Raw genomic sequence first — 26,757 nt, 5'->3', positions numbered from 1 at the left:
CCCTTCTTGCATTCTGCAACACATCTTTCCTTTGCCATTCCCAACCCTTCTCAGCACACCCGCTCTCTAGGAGATCCACTGGCTCCACAGCCAGCTCAGCCCGGAAACCTTAGCCCAGGGATGGTGAACTCCAGGACTCGAGTGCCACAAACAGGCCGGTTTCCGGGATATCCACCATGAATACGCACGAGAAAGATCTGCATTCGTTGCCTCCATTGTAGGCAAATCTATCTCATGCATATTCATTATGGATATCCTGAAAACTTGGCCTGTTTGTGGCACTTAAGAACTGGAGTTCGCCATCCCTGCTTTAGGCAGTAGCCTCACCAATGCTGCACAGATACTTCCTCCCGACTCACCCTCCTCCTTTCTGTGATTGTAGCTTACCTTCACTTCTCCGCCACCCCCCACCACTCCAGCGCATTATTATTGAATGTGTGTGTTACACAGTCTGCTGATTTTATGGCTTCCCTCTCACGTCCCCCCTTCCCAACTCAGTGAGGGGAGAGGGAAGCCAGAAATGAATCATGTCATTCCCTGGGCTTAAAAAAAAGAAGAAACTGGGAGAGCCACTGACCCAAAGCAGCAGAGCTCCAGATGAACTCCTGCTTTTCCCCGTGGAGCCAATGCAACCAGAGCCAGTGCAATGGTATTAGGCACCACAGGCGAACCGTGCATCCTTGCACACCCTCCCACACAGGTCAAAAAATTATGTATTTATGGTAAAGATTTTACATGTAAAAGGACATTCAGTCTTCTGTGGTAAAAATATCACTTAAACATGTATATTATATTTATATGCACTGCTGTGGCGTCAACAAGAAAACCTTGCAAAAAAAAAATACACTTGGAAGCTATATGGCTTTAGTCCTATTGTAATGAGTATTTTGGGTATGGACTTGGCCCTCAAAGTCATAAGTAAACTAAGTTACAATTATTAGAGATGTGAATCAGGTGCCGGAATCGGTTTCGGTTTTGGTATCGTGGACCCACAGGAAATTCCGTTTCCCACGGTCTGTTGTTTTTTTTCGACTGTCCCAAGCCGGAAAAAAAAAAATCCACCCTGACCCTTTAAATCTAATTAATTACAATCCTCCACCCTCCCGACCCCCAAAAAACTTTCCTAAAGTACCTGGTGGTCCAGCGGGGGTCCCGGGAATGATCTCCCGCTCTCGGGCCGTCGGCTGCCAGTAAACAAAATGGCACAGGCCATCCATTGCTCCTGCCATGTGATTGGGGCCTGCCAATGGCACCGATAGCCCCTGTCACATGGTAAGGGCAAAGAGCCATTGGCGCCATTTTGATTAGTGGCAGCCGACGGCCTGAGAGCGGGAGATCACTCCCGGGATCCCCGCTGGACCACCAGTTACTTTAGGAAAGTTTTTGGGGAGTCGGGAGAGTGGGGGATTGTAAATAATTACATCTAAAGGGTTGGGGTAGGTTTGGGGTTGTTTTTTTCTGTATACCCTTTCTCCCCCCAACCTCCCCCCCAAAATGATAAGAAAACTACACAAAACCTTTGTGGGGTTTTCCTATCATTTTTGGGGACCCCCGATACATGACAGATTAGAAAATATCGTACGATATTTTCATCCGTCAAAAAAACGATGCACGTCCCTAACAATTATATACATATATTAAAGCTACCATATGAACACAGCATTGACTGCCAGCACTCAAAAAGTAGCAACCTTATCTATGAAAAGACAACACTGCAAGTATTACACCAGGCCCTAAAAAAACACCAATACACCTTCTATTAAGAAAAAGAAACAAAGCAGGCTGTTATAGATCCTTACACAGAAACTACACACTAGCAGAATACTTCCTTGCAGCCATACATGCAGAACATAAGCAGACCTTCACTAAATACAGAATAAAGAGACCATAAAGTATAAATAGAATTATGTAGACAAAATGTTGCGTCCGTCGGTCGCAGACGGCTGCGACCGCTCTGCCTCACCTCTTTTTCTCCCCTTTCTCTCTCTTTGGGCAAGATGGCTGTCTCCGGTGCCGAGTGCCGAAGGCCTCGGCGTTTCCAGACCAGCATGGGCGTCCCCATCCGCCATGCTCACTCCCGTGGTCTCCTAGGGTGCACATCTCCGACGCTCAAATACACATCATGGCGGGAACCTCGGGGGCGGCCCCACCCCATGACGTCAGTACCTCCGGGTATATCTAGCCTCCGCTTCTGCTACCAGTTTTGGTTTAGCAAAGACTTCGCTTCACTACTCTACCTGCTCTAAGCTGCACGCTTAGACGCCACTTTCTTGCTAAGGGCCTCGCTCCAGCAGAAGCTCTAGACTCCCGCTCCTCGGGGGTCTCTCGCATCCAACTTCCCTTCAGGGTCCTCACTAACCTAAAACAACCACTCCTCGGGGCTCTTTTCTCTCTATTCATTTCCAGGATATTGGACCATTGGCTTCTCGCTCCTCGAGGGCCCATCTACTTCATATCCTGCACCACAGACCTTTGGTCCCCCATTCTACCACCAGGAAGACGCCTTCACTCTCTATGAGTACCTCTATGATCCGGCGCTCCAACTCCACCCACCAGCTGTGGCGTTACCTGCACTGCGGGCTCCTGCCTATCGTGAACATCTGAGTGAGACTATATTTCTGAGCCTGTTGAGCGTATTGGCACTTCGTGGATCAGTGCCTTACCTTCCTGCTTCACCATCTATATACAGCAGTACAATAAAGACTCTATCCATTCGGTGTCTGCTATCTGTGTACGCCCATTGCAGTGGTTCCCCATGAGCGGAGTCATCTCCATTGCGACCAAGGGTCCACAATGCCTCAAACACAACACAAAAACTGAACTAAAAACCACAAGCCAAACTCTCTTTCAGTGCAACAATAGAAAAACAGAAACATTTCCATTCCTCATAAACATAAAACAATAAGATCAAGAAAAACAAAACATCCATCATAATAGTAAAACCATACTAATAAAAATAAATATTTCAAAACAGTTGAAAAACAGAACATCCAATGATAAAAATCTCATAATTTTTTTTTTTTTAATTTCCTAAACACCAACAAAATAAAAAGCAGACACAACACCCAATAATTAAAATGAAGGATAAAAAAATCCCCCAGCTTTCCATACCTGGAAACTTTTGATTCCAGTCACCCTGAGATTGTCAAAGATTACCTTCTCCTCTCTCTCATATATACACACTCTCTAATATTGTCTAATTTTGGGACTCATAGCTTAGGGCACAAGAACACTGCAATTCAGCAAGAGGTTTTAAAATTTAGTTTATTTTGGCTTTTTTCAAAAGACATGCAAAGACAAGTGTTCTTGTGAGATGCAATCTGCCCTCTATCTGTAATAAGTAGCATCTCAATGAATTGCTGCCCTGCTCTGACTTATATAATTAAAATCCAACATTCTCGAAGCTTCCAGAAAAGTGTAACCGCCCACAAACACATGATACTGTTTGTCATGACATTCTATCCTGTATAGGAAATGCTTGTGAGGACCTCCCTCAACTAAGAATTCTTCTAACCCTGTTCCTCCTCCCAATGTAAACAAGTTCCTGTATCATACTGGCTTTGATGCAAGTATTCTCTTCTTGTCTTCTGTTGTTCTTCTTTGTTTATTGTAAACACCTCCCAGTCTGGGTCTTGAATAGAGCTTGGCACCAGGATTCATTCAAATTGGTTTCAGGTCATTGAAACCAATATCTGCAAGATAAAGGTTTGCATCCTAGTTTCCCTGCAGAACGAGTATCCTTGCATTGTGAAGTAAATGTGGCCATTAAAATAGGCCTCTCTCCTTTTGTTGCCAGCAAATCTGTCTCAGAGATTCTCTGCAAGTCATTGATGCCTTCCTGGCCTGTAATTATAAGCTTTGCAGGATTTACCAGTTTCCCAACTCTTCTGCATCCTTTGAATCTGTGATAGTCAGAAAGTCTCTCAAAGTTCATTCACCTCTGACAGGCTAGTACAGCAGAGGAGTCTGGGTATTCTTGGTTATCTTACTCAGACATATTCTTCATTTCCCTCTATGGGACACCTTAAAATGGATAGGTGTCACATCAATCAGTCTTCGATGCTAAGCCATGACAGAGGAACTTAAAAATGTAGCCTAACCACTAACCTTGGTATTTATCAGGTGTAGTGCATAGGTGTGTGTCCCTCTAGATTCTTAATTAATATGAAGGATGCTCCCACAAGCATTCACTAGTTAATCAAAAAATAACATCAAAACTAATTTTCACTAGGTAACTATTAGCTCTATAATGGAGCTATACAGATACCTGCATTATAAAAAGGACCTACTTCATAATAACATGATCACATATGTTATCTTTCAGAATCAAGTAAGTACATAATAGTGGTATAACATGTAAAAATAAGTACACAGAGAGACCAGTATGAAAATACTGTGTTTTTCATATAATACTAGGTATTCTGGGCAAATCTTTTCAATGAATACTGTTGTTATGAACAACTACCCAAGATAATATTCATTAAAATGGCAACTAGGGATATAATCAATGCACCTTACCAGAAAAGTAAAGAAACCAATAACATAGAAGAAAACCAAGAATCTATAGAAAAACTCATACTGTGTTGTGCATACATGATGTAAAAGTGTTGCAAAGCATAAGACATATTCTAGTCATATGCTGTAGTGATGGAAGATCAAATACAAAAGCATATGCATGATAGGCAAAGGCATAGCAAAAGTCTGAAACATCATACTAATTCTGTAGGGTATTTATAGTGCTATCCAGTATTAGGACAACAACCTGTAGCAGTGAAAGCACTCACTGTATGGACAGTCCTCATTCACTTGTGACAGTCATATGTCTAAGAGATAATACAACTGTGTAGGGCAAGTATTAATTTTTTTAAGGTAGATGATGGCTAGTAATACTACTTCGTCTTCAGATACTTCTAGGGGAAATGGGGCTCATACCCTTCTCAAATGATGGTAAGTCTAAATATATTGGGGATAATCATAACAATAAATGAAAGCTAACTCTGTGAGAAAGTCTTTAACATATTATGTAATCTAAAACAAACTAATGTACTTTGCAAAATTGATAAACCATCAGTGTAAGATTATACACAGGGAAGGAAGGAATGTCATATAAATAAAAGACAGAAATAAGGAAAATTATATCTTCCCCTTTGGAATCCTAAATAGAAACCCACTAACTTATAAGTCACAGATAGAGTTTATAGTGAAAGGACCAAAATAAAAAGAAAAGAACAATGAGCAATTAATATGCTGAAAGATATAGTAATAGAATGTTGCAGATCCCTATAGCAAAGCTCCTCATGTGTAAGGTATGTATTTGTTTCAAGGAGAACAGAAATCTTTGTGAAAGAGAGTGAAACAGTCATTAGGTAAAATCTAGTAAATAGTGTCATAAGAAAAGATATTCAAAAAAAGGTTCAGCAAAAACATTAGAATAAGAGATAGAATATTGAGATATTAAAGATCAACAAAGTGATTATCCTAAGTGCAAGCTGCAAAACCAAAGAATAGAAATAGCTTATAACTTAGGCTGGTGTGGAAGAGAAATATAAAGAGATCTCCCTCTTGAACCCTGAATTATCCTATTTGAATCACAATGAAACACATCACCCTCTATGTGATCAAAGCAGCTTCCATAGATAAAGATAGGAAAACCTAGTACATATGCATTTAACTGAGTCTGCATATAAGTATTATAAAGTCTAAGACTGGAAAATATTACTTAACTTGGAACATACAAACTAATAAAAACAGCATCACTTCAAATAATATTATTAACTTGAACACCTAAGTGCTGACAGAGAATGAAAAAACCTAAATTCTGCATAAAGTCATTCCCACAAAACATAGAAAAAAGCAAATATCAGGTATAAATTGTAAGCCTTGCAGTCCATATAATATGTAAGAAAGTCTGTGACCATAATTTCTGCATTCAGGGCGTATATAGTTCTTTTAGTAGGAGTCAGTGATGATGTCAAGGCAGAATCTCTTAGCTCCTTAGATTGGATGCATGTGTATGAATTCAAACCTAAATAAAAGTGCAACAAATCCGATTAAGTAGTAAGAAAATACTTTTATGTCACGTACTCCCTATATTTAAGTTGCCAAATAATCCCCACATTATTTCAAAACATCATGCAATGGTCCAAACCACAAACATAAATACGCAAACTGTACATTAAAACATATATGTCACAGCACTGACCACATAATACATTCATTCATTCATTCCTCAGTTTCCACATGTAACATAGAACAGACAACATGTCAAACGTTTGAGCTCAAAAAAGAAAAACGTATTTTAAAAAATATAAAAGAATTGGATCGATCCACAAAAGAAAACAAAAACTCAGAATGAAAATTAAAATAGATCTATTCAAAAAATTGAAAAGGAATCAAACTGGAAAAAACTGATCTTCATCTCCCATAGCATAGAGACAGATGCGCTTTGTGCTTTGGTACCCTGGAAAGAAATCTAATATATGACAGTTAATATAATGTTTAAAATGAAAATTAAAAATGACATTACAGGTTCTTTAAAAGTCAAACTACTGTTATACCTTAATTCAGCAAAAAAAACAGTCATAAAGCTACTTTCCTTTCTCTGATGGTCCACCCCTAGGAGGCGCTGTCCCCTATGATAAGAGCTACTTCCTTTTACAAATCTAAAATCTCTTTTTGTTTTCCTATGCTTGTAAACTCCTAACTCGCCTAAAGAAAAACTTAAAACAAACAACTTTACACTTAATTAGAAGTCATTCTATTTCCATCCAATATACATATGTTCCACAAAGTTCTTACTACCAAATCCTGCAAATACCCTAAATAGAAATACGAATCATTTCCAAAAGCACAGACATATCAGCTAGGAGTCCAGAAGTCTGCAAAATAAAAGGATGGCACAGACTAATATGCATTAACCAAAAGTTTTTCTTACTGGCATATAAATAGATAATAGGCATTGCTGCTTAACTCTCTGCTGTTCACCGTCTCACAATCTTTCTCCTTTACATATCATCTAACCAGTCCACAATACAAACATGTAATACCTGAACTCCCATCAAAATAAACCACCTAATTCATTCCCTTACGTCTAAAAGTTAGCAGCTAGTGAGATATAATCAAAACTAAGAACTAACGTACTTAACACATATTGCCGCAGAAAGGTCATGCATATTAGTGCCGTCCGTTTATTTCTGACCTGTGTTTAATTTAAAATAAATCATATCTTCACACAATTTTAATGCAACTTACTTATATCTTTTCTCTCCTTTTACCCAAAACAGTCTAAATTTCTCAGCACACAGCCTTCTGCATCTTCATAGATCTTGTCCCTCTTTAACATTACGTCATCTCTCATCCCTAATATTCACTTTCCCCATACTTTCAACACAAATTTCTGTTTTCACATTAAACAGATCAATTCATTAGTCCCTCTTCTATCACCTGTGCATTCTGTCCTATAACATACTTAAACCTCAAACCTTTCAGCAGAACTATAAAATCCATTTTAAAAGTGACTCATTCCCAGGTGTTTTTTTTTTTTTTCTTCTCAACCACATTCCTAAAGGGGGGTCACCTCCTCTCCCGCCAAACCACTGTTACCCTCAATGCATAGGTTTGTTAAGTGATAAAACCCTTAAACAGATCATTTCATTAAAATAAAGTTGCTCTCTTGTAGTATATCTATAGATTGTTTTCCTTTCTATCTCTCTGCCTATACCCCTGACCAAAGAACAAAACCATACATCCCTCTCCAATGATAAATCAAATCTAATTATGAATGACTTTAAATAAACACAAGTTCATGCTTTCGTTCTTACCAAATGAAATGAAACACAATGCACAATAAACTCTCGGTAATCACACAATTCTAAAAACTTAGATGCAAATATGAGCATCTCTGCATTAATGGTAGGAAATAAAACCAAAAACTAAAAAGCTTACTGGGCTGGTTATTCTTTTTCTACGTTTACAGTGAACATAAGAGTCCTTGTGGCCAGCCATGGCTACATCAGTCAGCTCTGTACCTTGAGGGGGAGGGGGGAGAAGCAAAACACCAAAAACTAAAAAGCTTCAGTTCTCTGGTTAATGATACCCTAACAGCAATCACGCATTAACTCCAAAGCAAACTTAAATATGAACTGATAACAATAAATCTCATAGACTAAAATAAACTGGAGGCATTTATGTACCTCTGATCACAAACAGCTGTAAACTATAATATCCAGCCATGCAGTTTCTAGTTTTAAAAGCACCGCATTTGTTTTTGTTTAACAACTAAACTTTGGTAAAAATCCACTAACGAAAAACACCTTATCATACTAATTATAAAACTTTCAACTTACCAATTGTATCTTATTCCCTCTTTCTCCTTCTGAATCTACACACTTACAACAGCCGCTCCCCCGATGTAAAGTAAAAGTGAAAGTGAAACTGCTTGAGCGCAAGCCATGCGGTCTAAGAACAAAAGACCCCAGACTGACTAGTGCTGGCTACCCCTCTGTTTTTCAACTGTTCAATCTGAAAATACCAGAACTTAAGTTAGATTTTAATCAAATCATCAACTCATGTCCTGTCTCCCTAACATATATTAAAGAACATTGTGCAAAAAGTATTCTAAACCTGATATAACACACAAGCTATATACACTGTACAACAAATAAAATAAAAACATTGCTACTTACAGATTTTTCCTTTTTTTTTTTTTTTTTTTACATACTCACAAAACGGATCCAACTTCATTCCACATCTGCTCTGAACTCATAATTCTCCGGGATAAACCTCCAGACCACCTGGGTAACGCAATCTTTGAACGGCAAGCCATATTTTACCCTTCAAGAACCTAGTATTACCTTCGTCCGCCAAAAGCAATACTACAGCTTATTAATAATTAATAATTAATAATAACAACAGTTATTAGAGTCCCATCTGGGGTGCCAAAATGTCTAATTTTGGGACTCATAGCTTAGGGCACAAGAACACTGCAATTCAGCAAGAGGTTTTAAAATTTAGTTTATTTTGGCTTTTTTCAAAAGACATGCAAAGACAAGTGTTCTTGTGAGATGCAATCTGCCCTCTATCTGTAATAAGTAGCATCTCAATGAATTGCTGCCCTGCTCTGACTTATATAATTAAAATCCAACATTCTCGAAGCTTCCAGAAAAGTGTAACCGCCCACAAACACATGATACTGTTTGTCATGACATTCTATCCTGTATAGGAAATGCTTGTGAGGACCTCCCTCAACTAAGAATTCTTCTAACCCTGTTCCTCCTCCCAATGTAAACAAGTTCCTGTATCATACTGGCTTTGATGCAAGTATTCTCTTCTTGTCTTCTGTTGTTCTTCTTTGTTTATTGTAAACACCTCCCAGTCTGGGTCTTGAATAGAGCTTGGCACCAGGATTCATTCAAATTGGTTTCAGGTCATTGAAACCAATATCTGCAAGATAAAGGTTTGCATCCTAGTTTCCCTGCAGAACGAGTATCCTTGCATTGTGAAGTAAATGTGGCCATTAAAATAGGCCTCTCTCCTTTTGTTGCCAGCAAATCTGTCTCAGAGATTCTCTGCAAGTCATTGATGCCTTCCTGGCCTGTAATTATAAGCTTTGCAGGATTTACCAGTTTCCCAACTCTTCTGCATCCTTTGAATCTGTGATAGTCAGAAAGTCTCTCAAAGTTCATTCACCTCTGACAGGCTAGTACAGCAGAGGAGTCTGGGTATTCTTGGTTATCTTACTCAGACATATTCTTCAATATACATGTTCATTCTCACACACACACTCCCTCATATGTTCACTGAATCACACACATGCTCACTGGCTCACTCGCTCTCTTATGCTCACACACACACACACAGTGGCTCAATGACTCGCTCACGCTTTCTCACACACACACACTGGCTTACTGACTCTCTCGCACTCTCTCTCCTGCACACATACTGGCTCATTCGCTCTCTCTCATACTCACACACACACTCAGTCTCTCTTGCCCTCATTCACATTCATGCTAACTGACTCACTCTCACACTCTCACTCACTTTAATCCTCCCTTCCATCTGTGAATAAGTTAAGAAAATATGTTTTTACTTCCATTGTTGGCAGGGCTGCCTGTTGATGATCTAGGAGGTCCCTTAGTGTGAGAACAAGACGGCTGGAATGCCCCAGTGCAGTTTTTTTTATTACTATTTTTTACAAACAGAGCATAAGGGGAACCAGTAGCAGAGAGCAGCAGGAGGCTTATGCTGACAGTGAAGGAGCTGCAGGTGTTCTACTGGATCCCTCCTGCTGTCAGGATAGGCAGGGCTGAAGTGAGAAGAGGCAGTGAGTTGGAGGTAAGACAGCGGCAGGAGGTCTGCTGGCTGCCTCCCGCCACGGGAGCCTCAGGACAGATGTAAGTTGATTTGGAAGGAATTGTGAGTGGTGGGAGGGCTGAGAGAGAAGAGCCTGGGAGAAAAGGCCCAGACTGCTGCCACTGCTGGGAAAATGTAAAGCAGGAGTGAGCTAAGTGGAGCTGCTGCAGGGCCTGATATTGGTTGCAGCGGCTCCACAGGCATGGGGCTGCTGCGACCAACACTAACCATGTGATTGGCAGGACCAGTCCCCTGAGGCATGCCTGAAGCCCCAATAGGCCAATCCACCCCTGATTGGGAACCAGCCGGATTGAATTCACATCCTTCTTCTGCCCTTGACTCCAACCTTGATCTCGGGCAAGTGACCTTGCCTTCCATTGCCTCAAATTCCACTTAGATTGTAAACTTTCTGGGGCAGGGACTCGTTTTTATTTCTGTGTAATTATTTGCAAAGCACCCTCGTTTAGAGAACTATTATAAACACTGAAATAATGAAAAGAGGAAGTAAATTACATCAAATGATTTTGAAAACCTAATGTAACATCTTTGCATTACTGGGCTGAGGCAACCCAAAAATATCCAAAGCAGAAGTAATAGTAGAGAACCGACATGAACAGGAGAAGCATTCCAGATCGGAAAAGAAAAGGCATATATTGCTCTGTTTTCAAAATCAGCAAATGTAGTTAAGAAGAAAAAAAAAAAGCAGCAGCCTCTCCGTGGTTCAGAATATTAAGAAAATATGTTAGGCATGCTTAATCCAAAACATGCTGAGAAAGGGGAAGTAATGTCTGGCTCCTGTGCCCTCACTGCCCACAAGTACGCCTGCTGTGTTCTCACACTCTCTGCACTCTTCACGGAAGCTGCGGCAGGCTTCAAGGCCTTTCCTTTGTTCAGAATGAAGAACAGTGATGGGCGCTGGAAGTTTTCTGCTTTGTTCCATCCCTCTTCCCCCACCAGCCTTCCCTTCCATTTCCTTAATTCATAAACCAAAAAAAAGTGAACATAGTCTTAACAAAGGCAGTCTGCACGCACATTCCCCTCTCCTGACTCTTCCATCCAAGTCCGAACATAAAGGAAACATCGAGCCAGCACCATTTATGTGGAGATACACTGCGGCATCCAGGAAGTGGTCCCGCCACACCACCGTGGCCTGCTAACAGGGCTTGAGCCCCTCCCCTATGGCATCACCACCCTTGCCTGCTCGTGGCATCCCACTGCAGGGGGCTTCCACCCCACACAGTCAGAGCGGTCCCACATGATGAGTCCTGCTGCATTGTAGCAGCCCCATATCACCATTGGCTCGGGCACCCCACCACAGATAGGGGGCAAGTGCCACCTGACCTCCCCCCACCCCCCACAGCAGTGGACCAAAAGCTTAAACCAACCTAAATGATTTTCCAATAGCTTTCTGCCAATTACAATTCATGATATTGTTGCCAATGTCCAATAGGTGGATTAAGTCCTTTCTGAAGAGACCAAAGCAATTGGTTATCAGCTCCTCGTGCCTTATCTACCCCACCCCCAGCCGTGGATCTCCATCCACAAGCTTATTTGTCCACTTTTTTCCAGACCCCTATTCCAAAGTTTTCGACACTCCAGCACAGTGTGGGAATACTGTCTGACCAAAGCAGTTTTGTGCTCGGGAAAATTGACTGCAAGGTGCAAATATCACTGTGAACCCTCTAGATTAACCAGATGCATGAAAGGTGACCCAAGTCATTACCGCCAAGATGAAGGATAATGAGTCCGGACTGGCCAAGGTGTCCACCCACTGCCTCATGACAGGAATCATTTGCTGCCATGTCATTTCACTCCTGCCCATCTAGGTGATATGCACTCCCTTCGCGGCCGTGCCCTGGTGCCGTCCATATATGCTCTGGCTGCTGCCCGCTTTTCTGCCCACTTAACAAACAAGGGACTGACTATCCAGACTGCCCAAACTGTAACACCTACAAATAACAGCAAACACAGAAAAGATTAATGCCCATTCTTCCCAGGTTCTCCCTCCCGGACATAGGTGGAACAGGCTAAGGAATGCCAATGGCTGATTCTCTTAATTGAGGATAGCAATTCTGAAGGAGTGTGTGCATCTGGTTAATCCATCACTGTTGGTAGCTATAATGCTTCTCTTAAAAATGGATGTGAATTGGAACCTCATCAACGGGGAAAAATCCAAGTGGACCAGCCAGTTTTTACTCCCTTGCAGACACAGAGCCAGGTAATCCTCCACATCTCTCACAGGACAAGTGTCACACTGCACACAGGACTAACTGCATCCCTCTATCAGCCTGGTCCACCTTGGATCTGTGTATCCTCAGGAACAACCTGTTACCCCATATGGTGACGTTACCCATCAGGAGACTACCAGGTCTCACCTCCTGCGTAGACTTGGCTGCAAGCTCACTCACCCGAAGGGCGCAAAAAAAGGCTAATGTAAAAGCTGTGCAGAACAACGTCATCTCAAATGTGGATGCACACACCTAGGGCAAAACCCACCAGAGCTCCAGCAGCATATCATGGGTTTCAGGGAGCCTTTGATCTGGTGTTGGTCCAACTTCTGTCCTTACAAATGCAACCTTCTCCCGCACCACTTCTCGTTTCTTTTCACTACAGTTAATCCTAAAGGCCAGAATCCAGTTCCTGTCCTGACACATTAACCCTGCTTTCTCTTGTCTTGAGCCTTTCTACTTACCTTTGCAGAGCAGGATAAAGTTGTCTGGTTACCGTGTTAATCCACTGGAATGCGCAGAAATAAAGATCAACAAACACCAGAAATAATACACAATAAGGTGATACATTTTTATTGGGCTGACTTAATAAAAAAGCATCACCTTTTCTTGTGCATGTTTTGTTGACCTTTATTTCTGCCTTTTCAGAGTTAAATTCAGACTACAATTGCACTTTCATTAGTTACGTTAAACAAATTCTTCTGTTCAGAGATTGCTATCTTTAACATTACAAAGTGGCTAGAAAGTGAGAACATTACATCTTAAATAAATGATGGGTGTGCTATAAAGGGAGTGTACTGCAGTCATTGTTCATTTAGTAGATCATAGGTTCTATACAACACAGTGACATTTTTATATAGCATCCTGCATACAAATCTATTTCCAAATGCATTGCAGCCACATACAAGATGCATGTAAAATGCAATAAAATACGTCTATAAGGCTGACTAGGCCTCACTAAACTTTTTTTTGATTTAACATTTTTATTGGTAGTAAATATGGAATATACACAATAATAAAAATGCAATAAAAACTGTTAAACACCACTTTTACATATGTAAGCCCCCCTTTCCCTCCCAACCCCCCAGCACCTGTAATCCACTATTAATATTGAAAATCAATGTCCGTCTCTGTTGAGGAAGTGTCCATCTTCCATCTCATACATGTCAACTATAACCTGCGTAACACATGACCTAATACTGTCCTCTGCATCATAATCAATGTCCAGTAATAAAGCTGTTATTTGCAAATTATGCCTCATGTAAATTTGATCCTCTCGGCGAGTGGTCGTTTCTTATCCTGTTTTGGCTGATATCCAGTTGAGGTAAGGTTCCCAGGTAATATTACATCTTTTCAGGGAATGGTGTTTCACCGCTATCAACCGATTCATTGTGCATACATTGTCCAGTCTTATCACTACTGCAGGTAAAGATGGGCCTCACTAAACTTTTACGTGAGGAATTTTCTAGTAAGGGGAGTTCCAAAGAGAAGGAAGTAATTTAAGAGTCACAGGATAGTCCATCAACTAAATGGTAGATCAGTAGTATGGGAGTATAAATAGGGTCTCTGAGTCACTGGGGGAGTTCTGGAGAGAACAGGGAAAGAATTAGAAACATTTTATAGGGAGCCTAGCAAGAGGCAGCTAAAGGAATGCTCTCAGTTTAGGTGCTCCATTAAATTGGCAGGAAATGGATGTTCTTTTCTGCTAACCCAGGAAGATCCAAACCTTAGACATCAAGGAGAGGATTGTTCTGGTCAAGCCTGTTATGTGTGAGTAACTTTGAGAAGAAGAGGAATTTTTAGGATTCCATTTGGGTTTGAAGAGACAGAAGCCTTGTTTGGAACCACCAAGAGAATCCTGTGTTTTTGAGCTTCACTTAAGCAGTATAAGATCTGTACATGCACTCTTGTTGCTTGTGGAATTCAATGGACTGTTTTTCCTGCTTTTGATTTTTGTACATCTTTTACTGCCTATATTTTGGATCCATAAATCTCTTTTCTGTTTAGAACACCATCTTTGGAGACTGTTTTGTTTTTTTAGTGTAATCCTCATTAGAGTCCTACAGTTTAAGTCTGTCCCCATCACAGAACCCATGTCTCCAGTGCTGCAGCGAGTGGATCTGTGCTCAGCAGGGCTTGAAAGTATGACTCCCTTGAAAGGAGGAGATCACACATTTCAAGGTAAATGTCATAGTCATACTCCTATGCAGGGAGAAGATATAATTCTTGAAAAATGAATATGACAGGAGAGAATTAGAAAGGAATGCAAAGAAACATTGATGGGTCTTGCCAGATAGAATTATTTCCCATCATCTGTGGCTAGATCATGTGTTGGGACAGAAAGAAGACAAGAGCTAGAAGAGAAGAGGAAAGAAGGGTAATAGTGAATAGAAATAATATCCACCAGGAGCAATCCATGGAGCATTCTGAAAAGGATGACAGTGATTTTGAACTCGACTTTCAAAACATTGGTGAACCCAGTGACATTCTTTGAGGACTGGGATGAATTGATTTCACTTTTGGTAATAGATAGGGAAGGCCATTTTTCAAATAGCCCACATAGGATTAAAGTCTGCAAGTACTGTGGGTGCTTCCCAATGCATGTGTGGACATAACGCATACAGGTGTAACTTTGTGTGTAGATTTACATGCATATATACAAAATCTAAAGCACCATTTATTTATTTTAGTGTTTTATTTTAGTGTCTGACCTCACCTCCAGAACACCTACCACCAGTATGGGTAAAAATAAATGCAAAATTGTGTTTCGCACATACTTGTATATGTACAACCAGCCCCAGTTGATTTTCAAAATGCTACTTATGCACACAAGGCTTTTATGCACGTTGTTGCTTTAAAAATCAACTCTAAAAGTCAAATAACAATATTCTGGACATACTAAAGACAAGTACATAGAGTATGAGAAGAAACCATAGAAAAGATCAGGGCTTTTTTTCAGGGGGTGCTTGCTGGTACTGAATACCAGCACCTTTTTCCTCCACCTGCTTAATTTGCCCTGTGTTTCCTAAAATAAATATGTATCCTACATGAGAATAGTGACTCCTTTTCCCTAGAAAGATAGCACTGGAAAAGACAGTTGGAAAAAAGAGATGGGGCCATGTACAATGACCTGTAGATTTACAGATATTAGAAAAATGACACAAAAAATGCATTGGGATCAGTGGTGGCTTCAAGTTTATAGACAGAGGGGCAAGTGTGAGGTCAAAGTCAAGAAAGAAGGAGGCTGCAGAATTGCAGTTGACGAGGAGTGTCCAACCCAAGAGGAAGTTTACAGAGAAGTGTTCAGTTGCAGGAAGTTAAAAGACCATGAGCTGATCAGCTGTGTAACCCCTCTTAGGAAACATAAAATAACAGCATGTCTGATGCTGGTTTTGGTATCTTACCACCAGTCTCTGTGGGTTCATAAAATAAAAATTATTGAGCAGATGGTATAATGGACTGGGCTGATAAGGAAAAAGCAAAATTGCTTAACAAATATTTCTGTTCGGTGTTCACTTTGGAAGGACCTAGAGAAAGACTACATAAGACAAACACAAATAAGATTAGATGTGAGGTAAAACTCAATCGATTTTCAGATCAGTATGTTCATGAGTAGCTAACTAAACTTATAGTAGAAAAGGTGATGGGGTTGTATGGGATACATTTGAGGGTACTGAGGGAATTTAAAGTCCTGGCAACAATACTGGTTGACCTTTTCAATGATTCTTTAGAGTCAGGAGTAGTTCCAGAGGGCTGGAGAGGGGCAAATGTAGTTCCTATTCATAAAAGTGGAAGTAAGGAGGAGGCTGGAAATTACAGACCAGTTAGTCTGACCTCTGATTAAATTAATGGAATCACTGCTAAAACAGAGGATAGTGCAGTTTCTGGAATCCAATGGGTTGTGTGATCCAAGGCAACATGGTTTTACTAATCAAACGAATCTGATCAATTCTTTTGATTAGGTGACCAGAGAGTTGGATCAAGAGAGTGTTCTAAACATAGTGTACTTGGATTTCAGTAAGGCCTTTGACACGATTCCACACAGGAGACTTATAAATAAGCACCCTTGAAATGGAGCCTAAAGTGAATGACTGGGTTAAAAACTGGCTGAGTAGGTGGTGACAAAGGATAGTGTTAAACGGAGTTTACTTGGAGGGGCGTTACTAGTGATGTCCCTCAGGGATCAATCCTGGGACTGGTTCTTTTCAACATTTTCATGAGCAACATAGTAGAAGTATTGTCAGGAAAGGTTTGTCTTTTTGTCGATAATACCAAAATCTGCAACAGTGTAGACAGCCAGGAAGGTATGGAAAACATGAAGAGGGATCTAGCGAAGCTCAATCCAGAGACTGGCAGCTAAGATTTAGTGGCAAAAAAATGCAACATAATGCATTTAGGATGCAAAAATCCAAGGGAGAGAACATAAGAACATAAAAACATAAGATTTGCCATACTGAGTCAGACCAAAGGTCCATCAAGGCCAATATCGTATTTCCAGCAGTGGCCAATCCAGGTCTCAAGCATCTGGTAGGACTCCAAAAGGTAAATAGATTCCATGCTGTTTATCCCAGGGATAAGCAGTGAATTTCCAGAATTCTACCTTAATAATGGTTTATGGACTTTTCCTCGAGAAAAAAAAACAGTATCAAAATCCACACAGCTCAAAAAATCTACTCTCTTGGTCAACTTCACTTCAAAACAGAGAAAACCTCTTCCCATAAAAAGTTGGGGATAAGTGCAAAGGAGGATCCCCAAAAATTGCCCACCCCCTACTATGCTAGAAAAAATAGAGCAATAGCTTCGTGACAGGAAAAGCCAGGTCACATTAGCTATAATAGCCTCTCTCACCTCACTTTTTACTTATGCCAGTAGTCATTTAGCCTTCTTTCCATCCTTTGTAATGTATGGAATACATCTAGTCTGAGATTCCAAGATCATATTTTTAAACAAGATCCATGCTGCTGTAAACTCTTAATCTTGGCAGCTGCTCCTTTCATTTTTTTTCCTAAACATTTTTCTCATTTTATCAGTCTCCCTTTGAAAGTAAATGCTATTGCAGTAGAATTTTTAGTATCCACCCTCCAGTTATTAAGTCCAACATGATCTTGTTATGATCAATATTGCCAAGTGGCCCCAAAACCATTACCTTTTGCACCAAATCTTATGTTCCACTAAGAACTAAGTTTAAATTAGCTCCCCACTTGTTGGTTCTTGTACTAGCTGCTCCATGAAGTGAAATTCTTCTAAGCACAAAAGAAGAACGGGATCTGGGGTGATTGTATCTGATGATCTTAAGGTGGCCAAACAGGTGAATAAAGCAACAGTAAAAGCCAGAAAAATGCATGGCTGCAAAGGGAAAGGAATGGTCAGCAGAAAAAGAGAGGTGATATTGCCTCACATAGGTCGCTAGTGAGACCTCATTTGGAATACTGTATACAATTCTGGAGACTGCACCTTCAAAAGGATATAAACCAGTTGAAGTTGGTCCAGAGAGTGGCTACTAAAATGGTCAGTAGTCTTTGTTCTAAAGCAGTGGTTCTCAACCTTTTTTCTGTCAGGACACACCTGACAGATGGTTCTCACATGCATGACACACTGACCCATGATCACCTCGGGGCTAGATGTAAAAGTACAGTTTGCATCCACAGGAACCCCCCTGACCCACGATAATGGATGTAAAGCAGAATTATGACATTCCCCATACAACTCACCCTACAAAAAAGATATTCTTGTTCTGGTGACATCTCAGTAACAGTAACTCAAACTCCTTCTACTCCCAGGCTCAATAGCCCTACTTATGAAAAGACAGCAGTTTACCACCAATGCATGTCCTCTTGAGAAAACACAACAAATAAGACTGATACAAATGCTTACATGCTAGTAAAATATCTCATCTCGGTAACAGACACAGAACCGACCTAACATACTCCCAGGATCTGTAGTAATGCACATAAACTAATCCGCACACAGTTACACCTATATTATGGAATACACTCAAACAGGAGCAACCCTATCTATGAAAAGGCAACACTACAAATATTAAATCAGGCCCTAAAAACCAATACACCTCCTATTAGGAAAACAGAACAAGCCAAGCTGCTATAGATCCCCACACAGAAATAATTGTAAAACTATACTAATAAGCAGAATAAATGTTTCAAAACAGCTATGAACAGAATAACATCCAACAATTAAAAGCTCATAAAAACTATTAAAAATTCTCCAAACACCAATAAAATATTTTAAAAAAGCAGACACATCACATAATATTAAATAATTAAAATGGCAGTCAATCAAGAAAAGTAAACTAAAAAAGCCACCTTTACTTACCCCCTCCAGCAGCTCTCCTACTCCTCTTCCATGCAGGCCGTAGCACACACCAGAAGCAGCAGTAGTGGCTAAGCTCTATACTCAAGGTCCTCTTCCTTAGGGCCCATGTCTCAACACACACACCATACCAGTCATGCCCCCATGACCAGTTTCTGTCTCTCACATACCAATCATTTCCCAAACAGTCTTTCACACACACCAGTCACCTTCCTGAACAGTTTCTCTCATGCCATACACACACACAGGCTTCCCACCCCCGTGTTCTACTTACATATATGGGCTTCTCACTCTCATAATCACTTTCTCTGTCTCACACATACACACATCCGTCTCTCACTCCCATGCTTGTTCTCTCCACATGCATAGGCTTCTCATTCCCATAATCATTTCCTTTCTCTCTCACTCACACACACACACACACCAGTCACCTGATCTCTCTCATGCATACACACACACACACACACACACACAGGCTTCCCAATCCCATGTTCTCTTTCAGATATCCAGGCTTCTCACTCCCATGCTGTGTCTCACACACACCCAGGTTTCTCACTCCCATGCTCACTCTTCACATGCACAGGTTTCTCATTCCCATAATCACTTTCTTTCTCTCTCTCTCACACACACACACACAAATACACACCAGTCACCTTATCTCTCTCATGCATACACACACACACACACACACACACACACAGGCTTCCCACTCCCATGTTATTTCAGATATGCAGGCTTCTCACTCCCTTGCTGTGTCTCACACACACCCAGGTTTCTTACTCCCATGCTCACTCTCTTCACATGTACAGGCTTCTCATTCCCATAATCACTTTCTCTCTGTTACACACACACACCAGTCTCTCCCTCTCTCATTTCCATGCTCGCTCTCCACGTGCACAGGCTTCTCATTCCTTGAATCACATTCTTTCTCTCACATTCACACACACCAGTCTCTTTCTCTCACACACACCGTCACCTTATCAACCAGTCTCTCTCTCATGCACGCACACACACACAGGCTTCCCACTCCCATGCTCTCTCTCACATAATCAGGCTTCTTACTCCCATGCTTTCTCACATACCCAGATTTCTCACTTCCATGCTTTTTCTATCTCTCACACTCACATACATCAGTCATCTCTCTGAGCAGTCACTTTCACTGTCTCTTACATATACACACACATCAGCTCTCTGACCAGTTTCTCTCAATCACACACATGCTCTCAATCAAATACATTCTCTCACTTACACACAGGCTCTCAATCACACATACATTTTCTCACTTACACACAGGCTGGCTGGCTGCTTCTCTCTCTTTTTTCTCACTTCCTCTCTCTCTCCCACCCCCCCCCCCCCCCCCCAGTACAAATGGTAGCTGCAGCAGCCTCCTCCTCCAGCCCCCGCAGGCCAAGAAAGAAGAATCCCATCAGCCACGGAAGGCTCATGCTGCTGTCTCCTTTCCCGATTACCAACTGCTTTGATTGCCCGGGGGCCGATGCTGCTGCCGCTGCTGCTACTTTTCCACGCGGCATGGCCTTTGTCCTTCCCGCGCACCGCTCTGTGTATCACTTCCTGTTCCAGGTCACAGGGGGGGGAGGGGGCGCAGGAAGAAGAAAAGGCCAGCCGCGGGTGCCACAGCTTCTTCTAGCACCACTGCCGTTCCCACTGGGCTTGAACGTGCTGATAGCCCAGCGGCAACAGCCGCAGGGAAGGAAGAGCAGCGGGAGAGACCAGGAGCACGCGACATATCTGCCGGTGCTTGGCGACACACTGGTGTGTCGCCACACACTGGTTGAGAAGCGCTGTTCTAAAGCATATGGGGATAGACTTAAAGATCTAAACATGAATACCCTAGAGGAAAGGTGAGATAGAGGAGGTATGATAGAGATATTTAAATATCTGAAAGGCTAGCTTCTTTCATTGGAAAGGAGGCTCTAGAACAAGAGATCATGGGATGAGGGTGAAAGAGGATAGACTCAGATATAATCTTAGCAAATATTTCTTTACAGAGAGGAGTGGGTGCATGGAACAGCCTCCCAGTGTATGTGGTGGAGACAAAAATGGTATCTGAATTCAAGAAAGCATGAGGGCAGACTAGATGGGTCATATGATCTTTTTCTTCCATCATGTTCTCTGTTTCCATTTGTTGACTAACTTTTGGTAACTCACACTCTTGTCCTCAGATCAAAACAAAATAAGCAAGTGAACATAAACTCACTGTAAACAACTCACTACTACTCCCACCAAGAGATGGATACATGAAAGGGAAGGTTTTTGTCTCTAAGGTGTGCAGATGCCCCAGTTAGATGCAGGCACTAATATGGACAAGTTGAAAGGAAAACTTGAGGAGGACTGAACAATAAGCAAGTTCTCTGTCATTTGCTCATACTCTATGTTGCTGAAACTAGGAATGCCCTGTGTTGCCTTGTTTTGGAAATAGAGAGCACAAGCAAATGACGGAGCACAAGTGAATGGGAGAACATGAATGTCAGTAGACCTCTCAGTTCCTGGTAAACGGCATATAAGCTAAGTACTCAGCTGATTGCTGTGGAAAATCTTTATTTGTTCTGGATTACAATGTTTATAATTTTGTGCATTAAGAAAGGCTATTAAGTGTGGAGCATGGACTTTGGATTGTTTTTATTTGCAAAAATTCTAAACAAAAATCAAGACTTACACTGGTATGTGATTATTACTACACCTGTCTTTTTTAGACTCATTTAGGGGCTGATGCAAAACAGTGCGCTTAGCCAAGATCACTGTTTAACCCATGGTTGGACACGTGTTTCCGACACACGTCCACAACCCCTTATCCTATAAGGGGATTAGTGCATTCAAAACGCGCGTCCAACCCCCCCCCCCCCGTGAAACTAATAGCACTCATCACATACAAATGCATGTTGATAAGGCTACTAGTTATTCTCCCCAGAGCAGGCGTTAATTTCTGAGCAGCCCCAAAAAATGTTTTCTGCTTTTCTGTACATCCTCTGACTTAATATCATGGCGATATTAAGTCCAAGGAACCAAAAGGTTAAAAGAAAAATTAAAAAAAAAAAACAAAACTGCCAGCAGTCAGTATGGGAAACGGACGCTAGTAAAACTGAGAGTCCATTTTCCTAAGCTGCTGACAACCACCTCTCCTGGGCACCCGCTGCCAAGGAGGTGCTAGGGGCGCACATTTCTCCCTAGCGTCTTCCTTGCCAGTGTGAATCCTCATTTAAAAACTGAATCGCACCCCTAGGAGAGGTGGCTGGGCGCTCGTTAGGAAAGCGGGTGCTCAACACTGAGCGCCCATTTTCTGCGGTCATTTGTTGTATTGGCCCCTTAAGGCTTTGTGCTTGTATGAGTGTGATTAGTAGGCGGATATGATACCAGTACAATTACTGTATATTGATTAGTTTATTTTCCTTAATTAAACCCCACCTGTTAGCCCGCCTTTGTGACTTAGAATCATATTCCTCTTTTTCCCCACTTATTTGTCTTGTCTTTCTGTTTTAACTAGATTGTAAGCTTCATGGAGAAGGGACTGTCTCCTGTGTGCATTTGTACAGCGCTGTGTGCATCTTATGTATTGTTGAAATAACCAGTAGTGTAGCAGTAATAGGTTAGGTTGTATTTATGTTTCCAGAGCTTAATGGCATTTTATAATTCATTCCACTTGTGGATGCATAATACAGAGATTTAAATAAAACATCAGTGTACTGAAAAACAATGCTCAGACAATCTGAGTGCAAGGATAACATCAAACCAGACAATTATGCAGACCCATGAATTCTGATTCACTCCTGAATGTACATTCTTTGGTCCCTGCATGCTGATTTCTGCTGTTTGGTGGTTTTCAGCAATGTCCTTGTGTACGTAAATTTGCTGTGCTGTAGCTCTTATTTTATTAACAGCTAATTTATATTGTTTCTTGCATGATGCCTCTACTGGATGCAGCTTGTTATCAAGGTGCTTATGGATGACAGCAGCTCGAAAACACTGATGGTGGATGAACGCCAGACAGTACGAGATGTCCTAGACAATCTCTTTGAGAAAACCCATTGTGACTGCAGCGTGGACTGGTGTTTATACGAAGTATACCAAGAACTACAAATTGGTAAGTTGCATTAGGAAGAATTCATTACAGTTAATTCACAGAAGCAAGTTACTGTAGAGTTACCTAAGAACATAAGAACATAAGAAATTGCCATGCTGGGTCAGACCAAGGGTCCATCAAACCCAGCATCCTGTTTCCAACAGTGGCCAATCCAGGCAACAAGTACCTGGAAAGTACCCAGACACTAAGTAGATCCCATGCTACTGATGACAGTAATAGCAGTGGTTATTCCCTAAGGGGCTGATTTTAAAAGTTACGTGTGTGGGGTACATTTGTGCGCGCCACCCGGCACGCACAAATGTACACCCAATTTTATAACATGTGCACACTACCACGCGCACGTTATAAAATTCAGGGTCGACATGCACAAGGGGGTGCACACTTGTGCACCTTGCACGCGCTGAGCCCTAGGGAAGGCCCGATGGCTTTCCCGTTCCCTCCAAGGCCGCTCCAAAATCGGAGTGGCCTTGGAGGGAACTTTTTTTTTGTTCTCCCCCCCCCCACCACCACCTTTCTCTCCCTTCCCCTATCTAACCCACCCCCCAGCCCCACCTAAATCCCCCACCCCTACCTTATTTCGTCAAGTTACGCCTGCCAGAGCCCCGGCACAGGCCGCTGTGCTGGAGCACTTGGCCCCGGCCCCGGACCGCCCCGAACTGCCACCACGCCCCCAGCCATGCCCTGGTCCTCCCCTTTTCGAAGCCCCGGATCATACGCGTGTCCCGGGGCTTGCACGCGCCGCCGAGCCTATGCAAAATAGGCTTGGCTTGCGCAGGGGTAGGTTTTCAGGGGTTACACTCGTATCTTACGCGCGTAACCCTTTGAAAATCTACCCCTAAGTCAACTTGATTAATAGCAGGTAATGGACTTCTCCTCTAAGAACTTATCCAATCCTTTTTTAAACACCGCTATACTAACTGCACTAACCACATCCTCTGGCAACAAATTCCAGAGTTTAATTGTGCGTTGAGTGAAGAAGAACTTTCTCCGATTAGTTTTAAATGTGCCACATGCTAACTTCATGGAGTGCCCCCTAGTCTTTCTATTATCCGAAAGAGTAAATAACCAATTCACATCTACCCGTTCTAGACCTCTCATGATTTGAAAGACCTCTATCATATGCCCCCTCAGCTGTCTCTTCTCCAAGCTGAACAGCCCTAACCTCTTTAGTCTTTCCTCATAGGGGAGCTGTTTCATCCCCTTTATCATCTTGGTTGCCTTTCTCTGTACCTTCTCCAGTGCAACTATATCTAGTCTTAGAGGGGTATACACCGTCATGGCTATTGCACTCCGTGGGACAGAATCAATTATTCATTCTCTCATTTCGGGATTACCGTCTATGTGAGACACAAGCCAGAGCTTTTTCTTTTTAGGGCTGACAATGTGGAATGCTTTCCTTGCCAATTAAGAGCGGAGGTTGATATTTAGATTTTAGAAAACATTTGAAAGCTGTTCTTTTTAACCAAGCATATGGCCAGCTTTTATTGTTTTATATAATTTGAATTGTGAAGATTTTTAGATACTGTTTTACTTAGTTAGGTAATTTTTTTTTTTTTTGTTTCATCTGTCTGTTGTTTCATAATGTGACTGTGAATAACATTTGTAATCCAAGCTGAACAATCCGCTTGGAAGTTGCGGAATAGAAGAGCATCCAAACAAATAAATAAATAAATATGCATGCAATCCGCTTGGTCAAACAAGTTTTTTGTAAATTAGCTAAATACCTAAAGAACCTAAAATAAAGGGGAAGAGTTTTCATGTTTATGCTTTGCACTCTGTGAGACCTTTAGTGTTTGCAAATCAGTGTCTATGCTATTGGAACCAAATGATGGTTTCCACTGCAGTGCATATTCCAGTAAGTTCAGGTAAGCAGTCTGCCGTTCACCTTGACCAGTCCTCAGAAGAAAGCAAAGGCTTTGGGAACTGCCCTTCAAAACTTGTTTACGAGACGTCTTTTCTAACAGCCCTCCCCTGTTTTTAGGCAGTGTGCTTTAACATTCTCCCAGAGGGCTGGATCCGACTGTAGCTCATGTCAGAAAGAAAAATAACCCTGTGAGTATCCGCGCAACCCCTCCCCCCCTAAAAAAGAGCTGACCTGAAATCCCAGATTGTTTAGTACAAACGGACATGCTTTGCTTCAGAAAGTCCCTCAGGCTGAATTGCTATGTAATGTGTCCACTTAGTTTATAAGACTGGACAGAAAGAAAGGTCAAATAAAAACAGAATCTAAACAAGGTGATACCTTTCTATTGGACTAATTTAATACATTTCTTTATTAGCTTTTGAGGAGTGTTGGATTTGTGATCAAAAAGTGATGGACATAATGGGGCAGATTTTAAAAAATATGTGCGGGCATACATTTATGCACGCAACCCGGCGCACACAAATGTATGCCCGATTTTATAATATGCGCGCGCAGCCGCGTGCATATTATAAAATCAGGGGTAGGTGCGCGCAAGGGGGTGCGCTGAACCCTCAGGAAGCTCCACTGGCTTTCCCCGTCCCCCCCCCCCACTTTCCCCTCCCTTCCCCTCCCTGTCCTGCCCCCAGCCCTCAAGAAACCCCCCCCCCTGTATCTTTGTTTAGGCAGGCGTAACTTGCAGGCATAACCTGCGCGCGCTGGCCGAGTGCCAGCGTGTGATCCCCCTGAGTCCTTGGCCACGCCTCCCAGACCGCCCCACCATGCCCCCGGACCGTCTGCCCTTCCCCGTCCCGCCCATTCCGCCCCCTGCCCACCCATTCAGAAAAGCCCTGGGACATACGCGCATCCGGGGGATTTATGCGCGTCGCCGGGCCTTTTGAAAATAGGCCCGGCGCCCATAGGGCTTTTAAAATCTGCCCCAATGTGATGAGAAACCTAGGTCTTTGTTCATTCCTTTCTTGTCCATTCCAAAATGTTTGATCCTTTTAACTTCAAAAATCATGCGTTCCTGGATGGTTTTTAATTTTCCTTTAATTATTCTGATCATAAGGTCATTCATGCAGTGGTCTGGTTCAAAAAATGGCTCTTCCGTGGAGGTGTTGCCTTTGTCTTCCTTATAGTGTTTGATCTTATTTGTGTGTGTGTGAATTGCCTTTGGCCCTTAATGTCTGACCTATCTCACCAATATAGCATGCATCTTCACATTTTCTCCACTGAATACTATATAGTACATCAGAGGAACAGCCTGAGTAGGATCCTCTTATGCTGAATGTTTTTCTCATATGGATGATTGTGGGGTCCTCTGATACAGTATGTGCTGGCATAACTAGCAGCATAGTGCATTGCAGAGTTATGTGCCATTCTCCTCTTTCTGAGTTTCTGTTAGAAGTTTGCTGTTATAAGACTGGGGCATCATAGCGGACTGATGGAGTGCGCTGTGATTTGCTCGCCGGCACTGCAACTGACCTGGACATAAACAGAAACTGCCTTTTCCTAGAGGTGCCAGTTTGTGTGCCCTTATGACATTTACAGTTTAATACAGACTGTTTAGAGACAGATAAAATGTCAGTAGAAAAGGACCACTTGGTCCATCCAGTCTGCCATATGTGCTAATGTGCTTTCATAGGTCTTATTTGCCCTCTGGTCTTCTCCATCCTTCTACCTCTAAATTCTTTTTTATTTTTCAAAAAAATGGTAACCTACAGAATCCAACGTACTGCTCAGGTAAACAAAATACATTAATAAATAAAACATACAAAACCAAAACTACAAAAAAAAAATAAAACAGAAAAGACAAAAACAATAGCCGCCACCGCCGCCATATTGAGCGC

The 26,757-nt window shown here is 41.8% G+C and overlaps 1 protein-coding gene across 1 annotated transcript in view; it reads left to right on the top strand.

The window, feature by feature from the left end:
• The window catches only part of APBB1IP (amyloid beta precursor protein binding family B member 1 interacting protein), a 281,248-nt gene that overhangs the window by 136,813 nt on the left and 117,678 nt on the right, over positions 1–26,757 (top strand). Inside the window, exon 7 of the mRNA XM_029588668.1 lies at positions 22,845–23,004. Coding sequence (XP_029444528.1) covers positions 22,845–23,004 — 160 coding nt within the window. The remainder of the gene's footprint in view (positions 1–22,844; positions 23,005–26,757) is intronic.

Source organism: Rhinatrema bivittatum, chromosome 2 (genome assembly GCF_901001135.1).
Source record: "Rhinatrema bivittatum chromosome 2, aRhiBiv1.1, whole genome shotgun sequence".
NCBI classification, from domain to species: Eukaryota; Metazoa; Chordata; class Amphibia; order Gymnophiona; family Rhinatrematidae; genus Rhinatrema; species Rhinatrema bivittatum.
The sequence above is the reverse complement of the archived record's forward strand: the minus strand, read 5'-3'. Positions and strand labels throughout refer to the sequence as shown.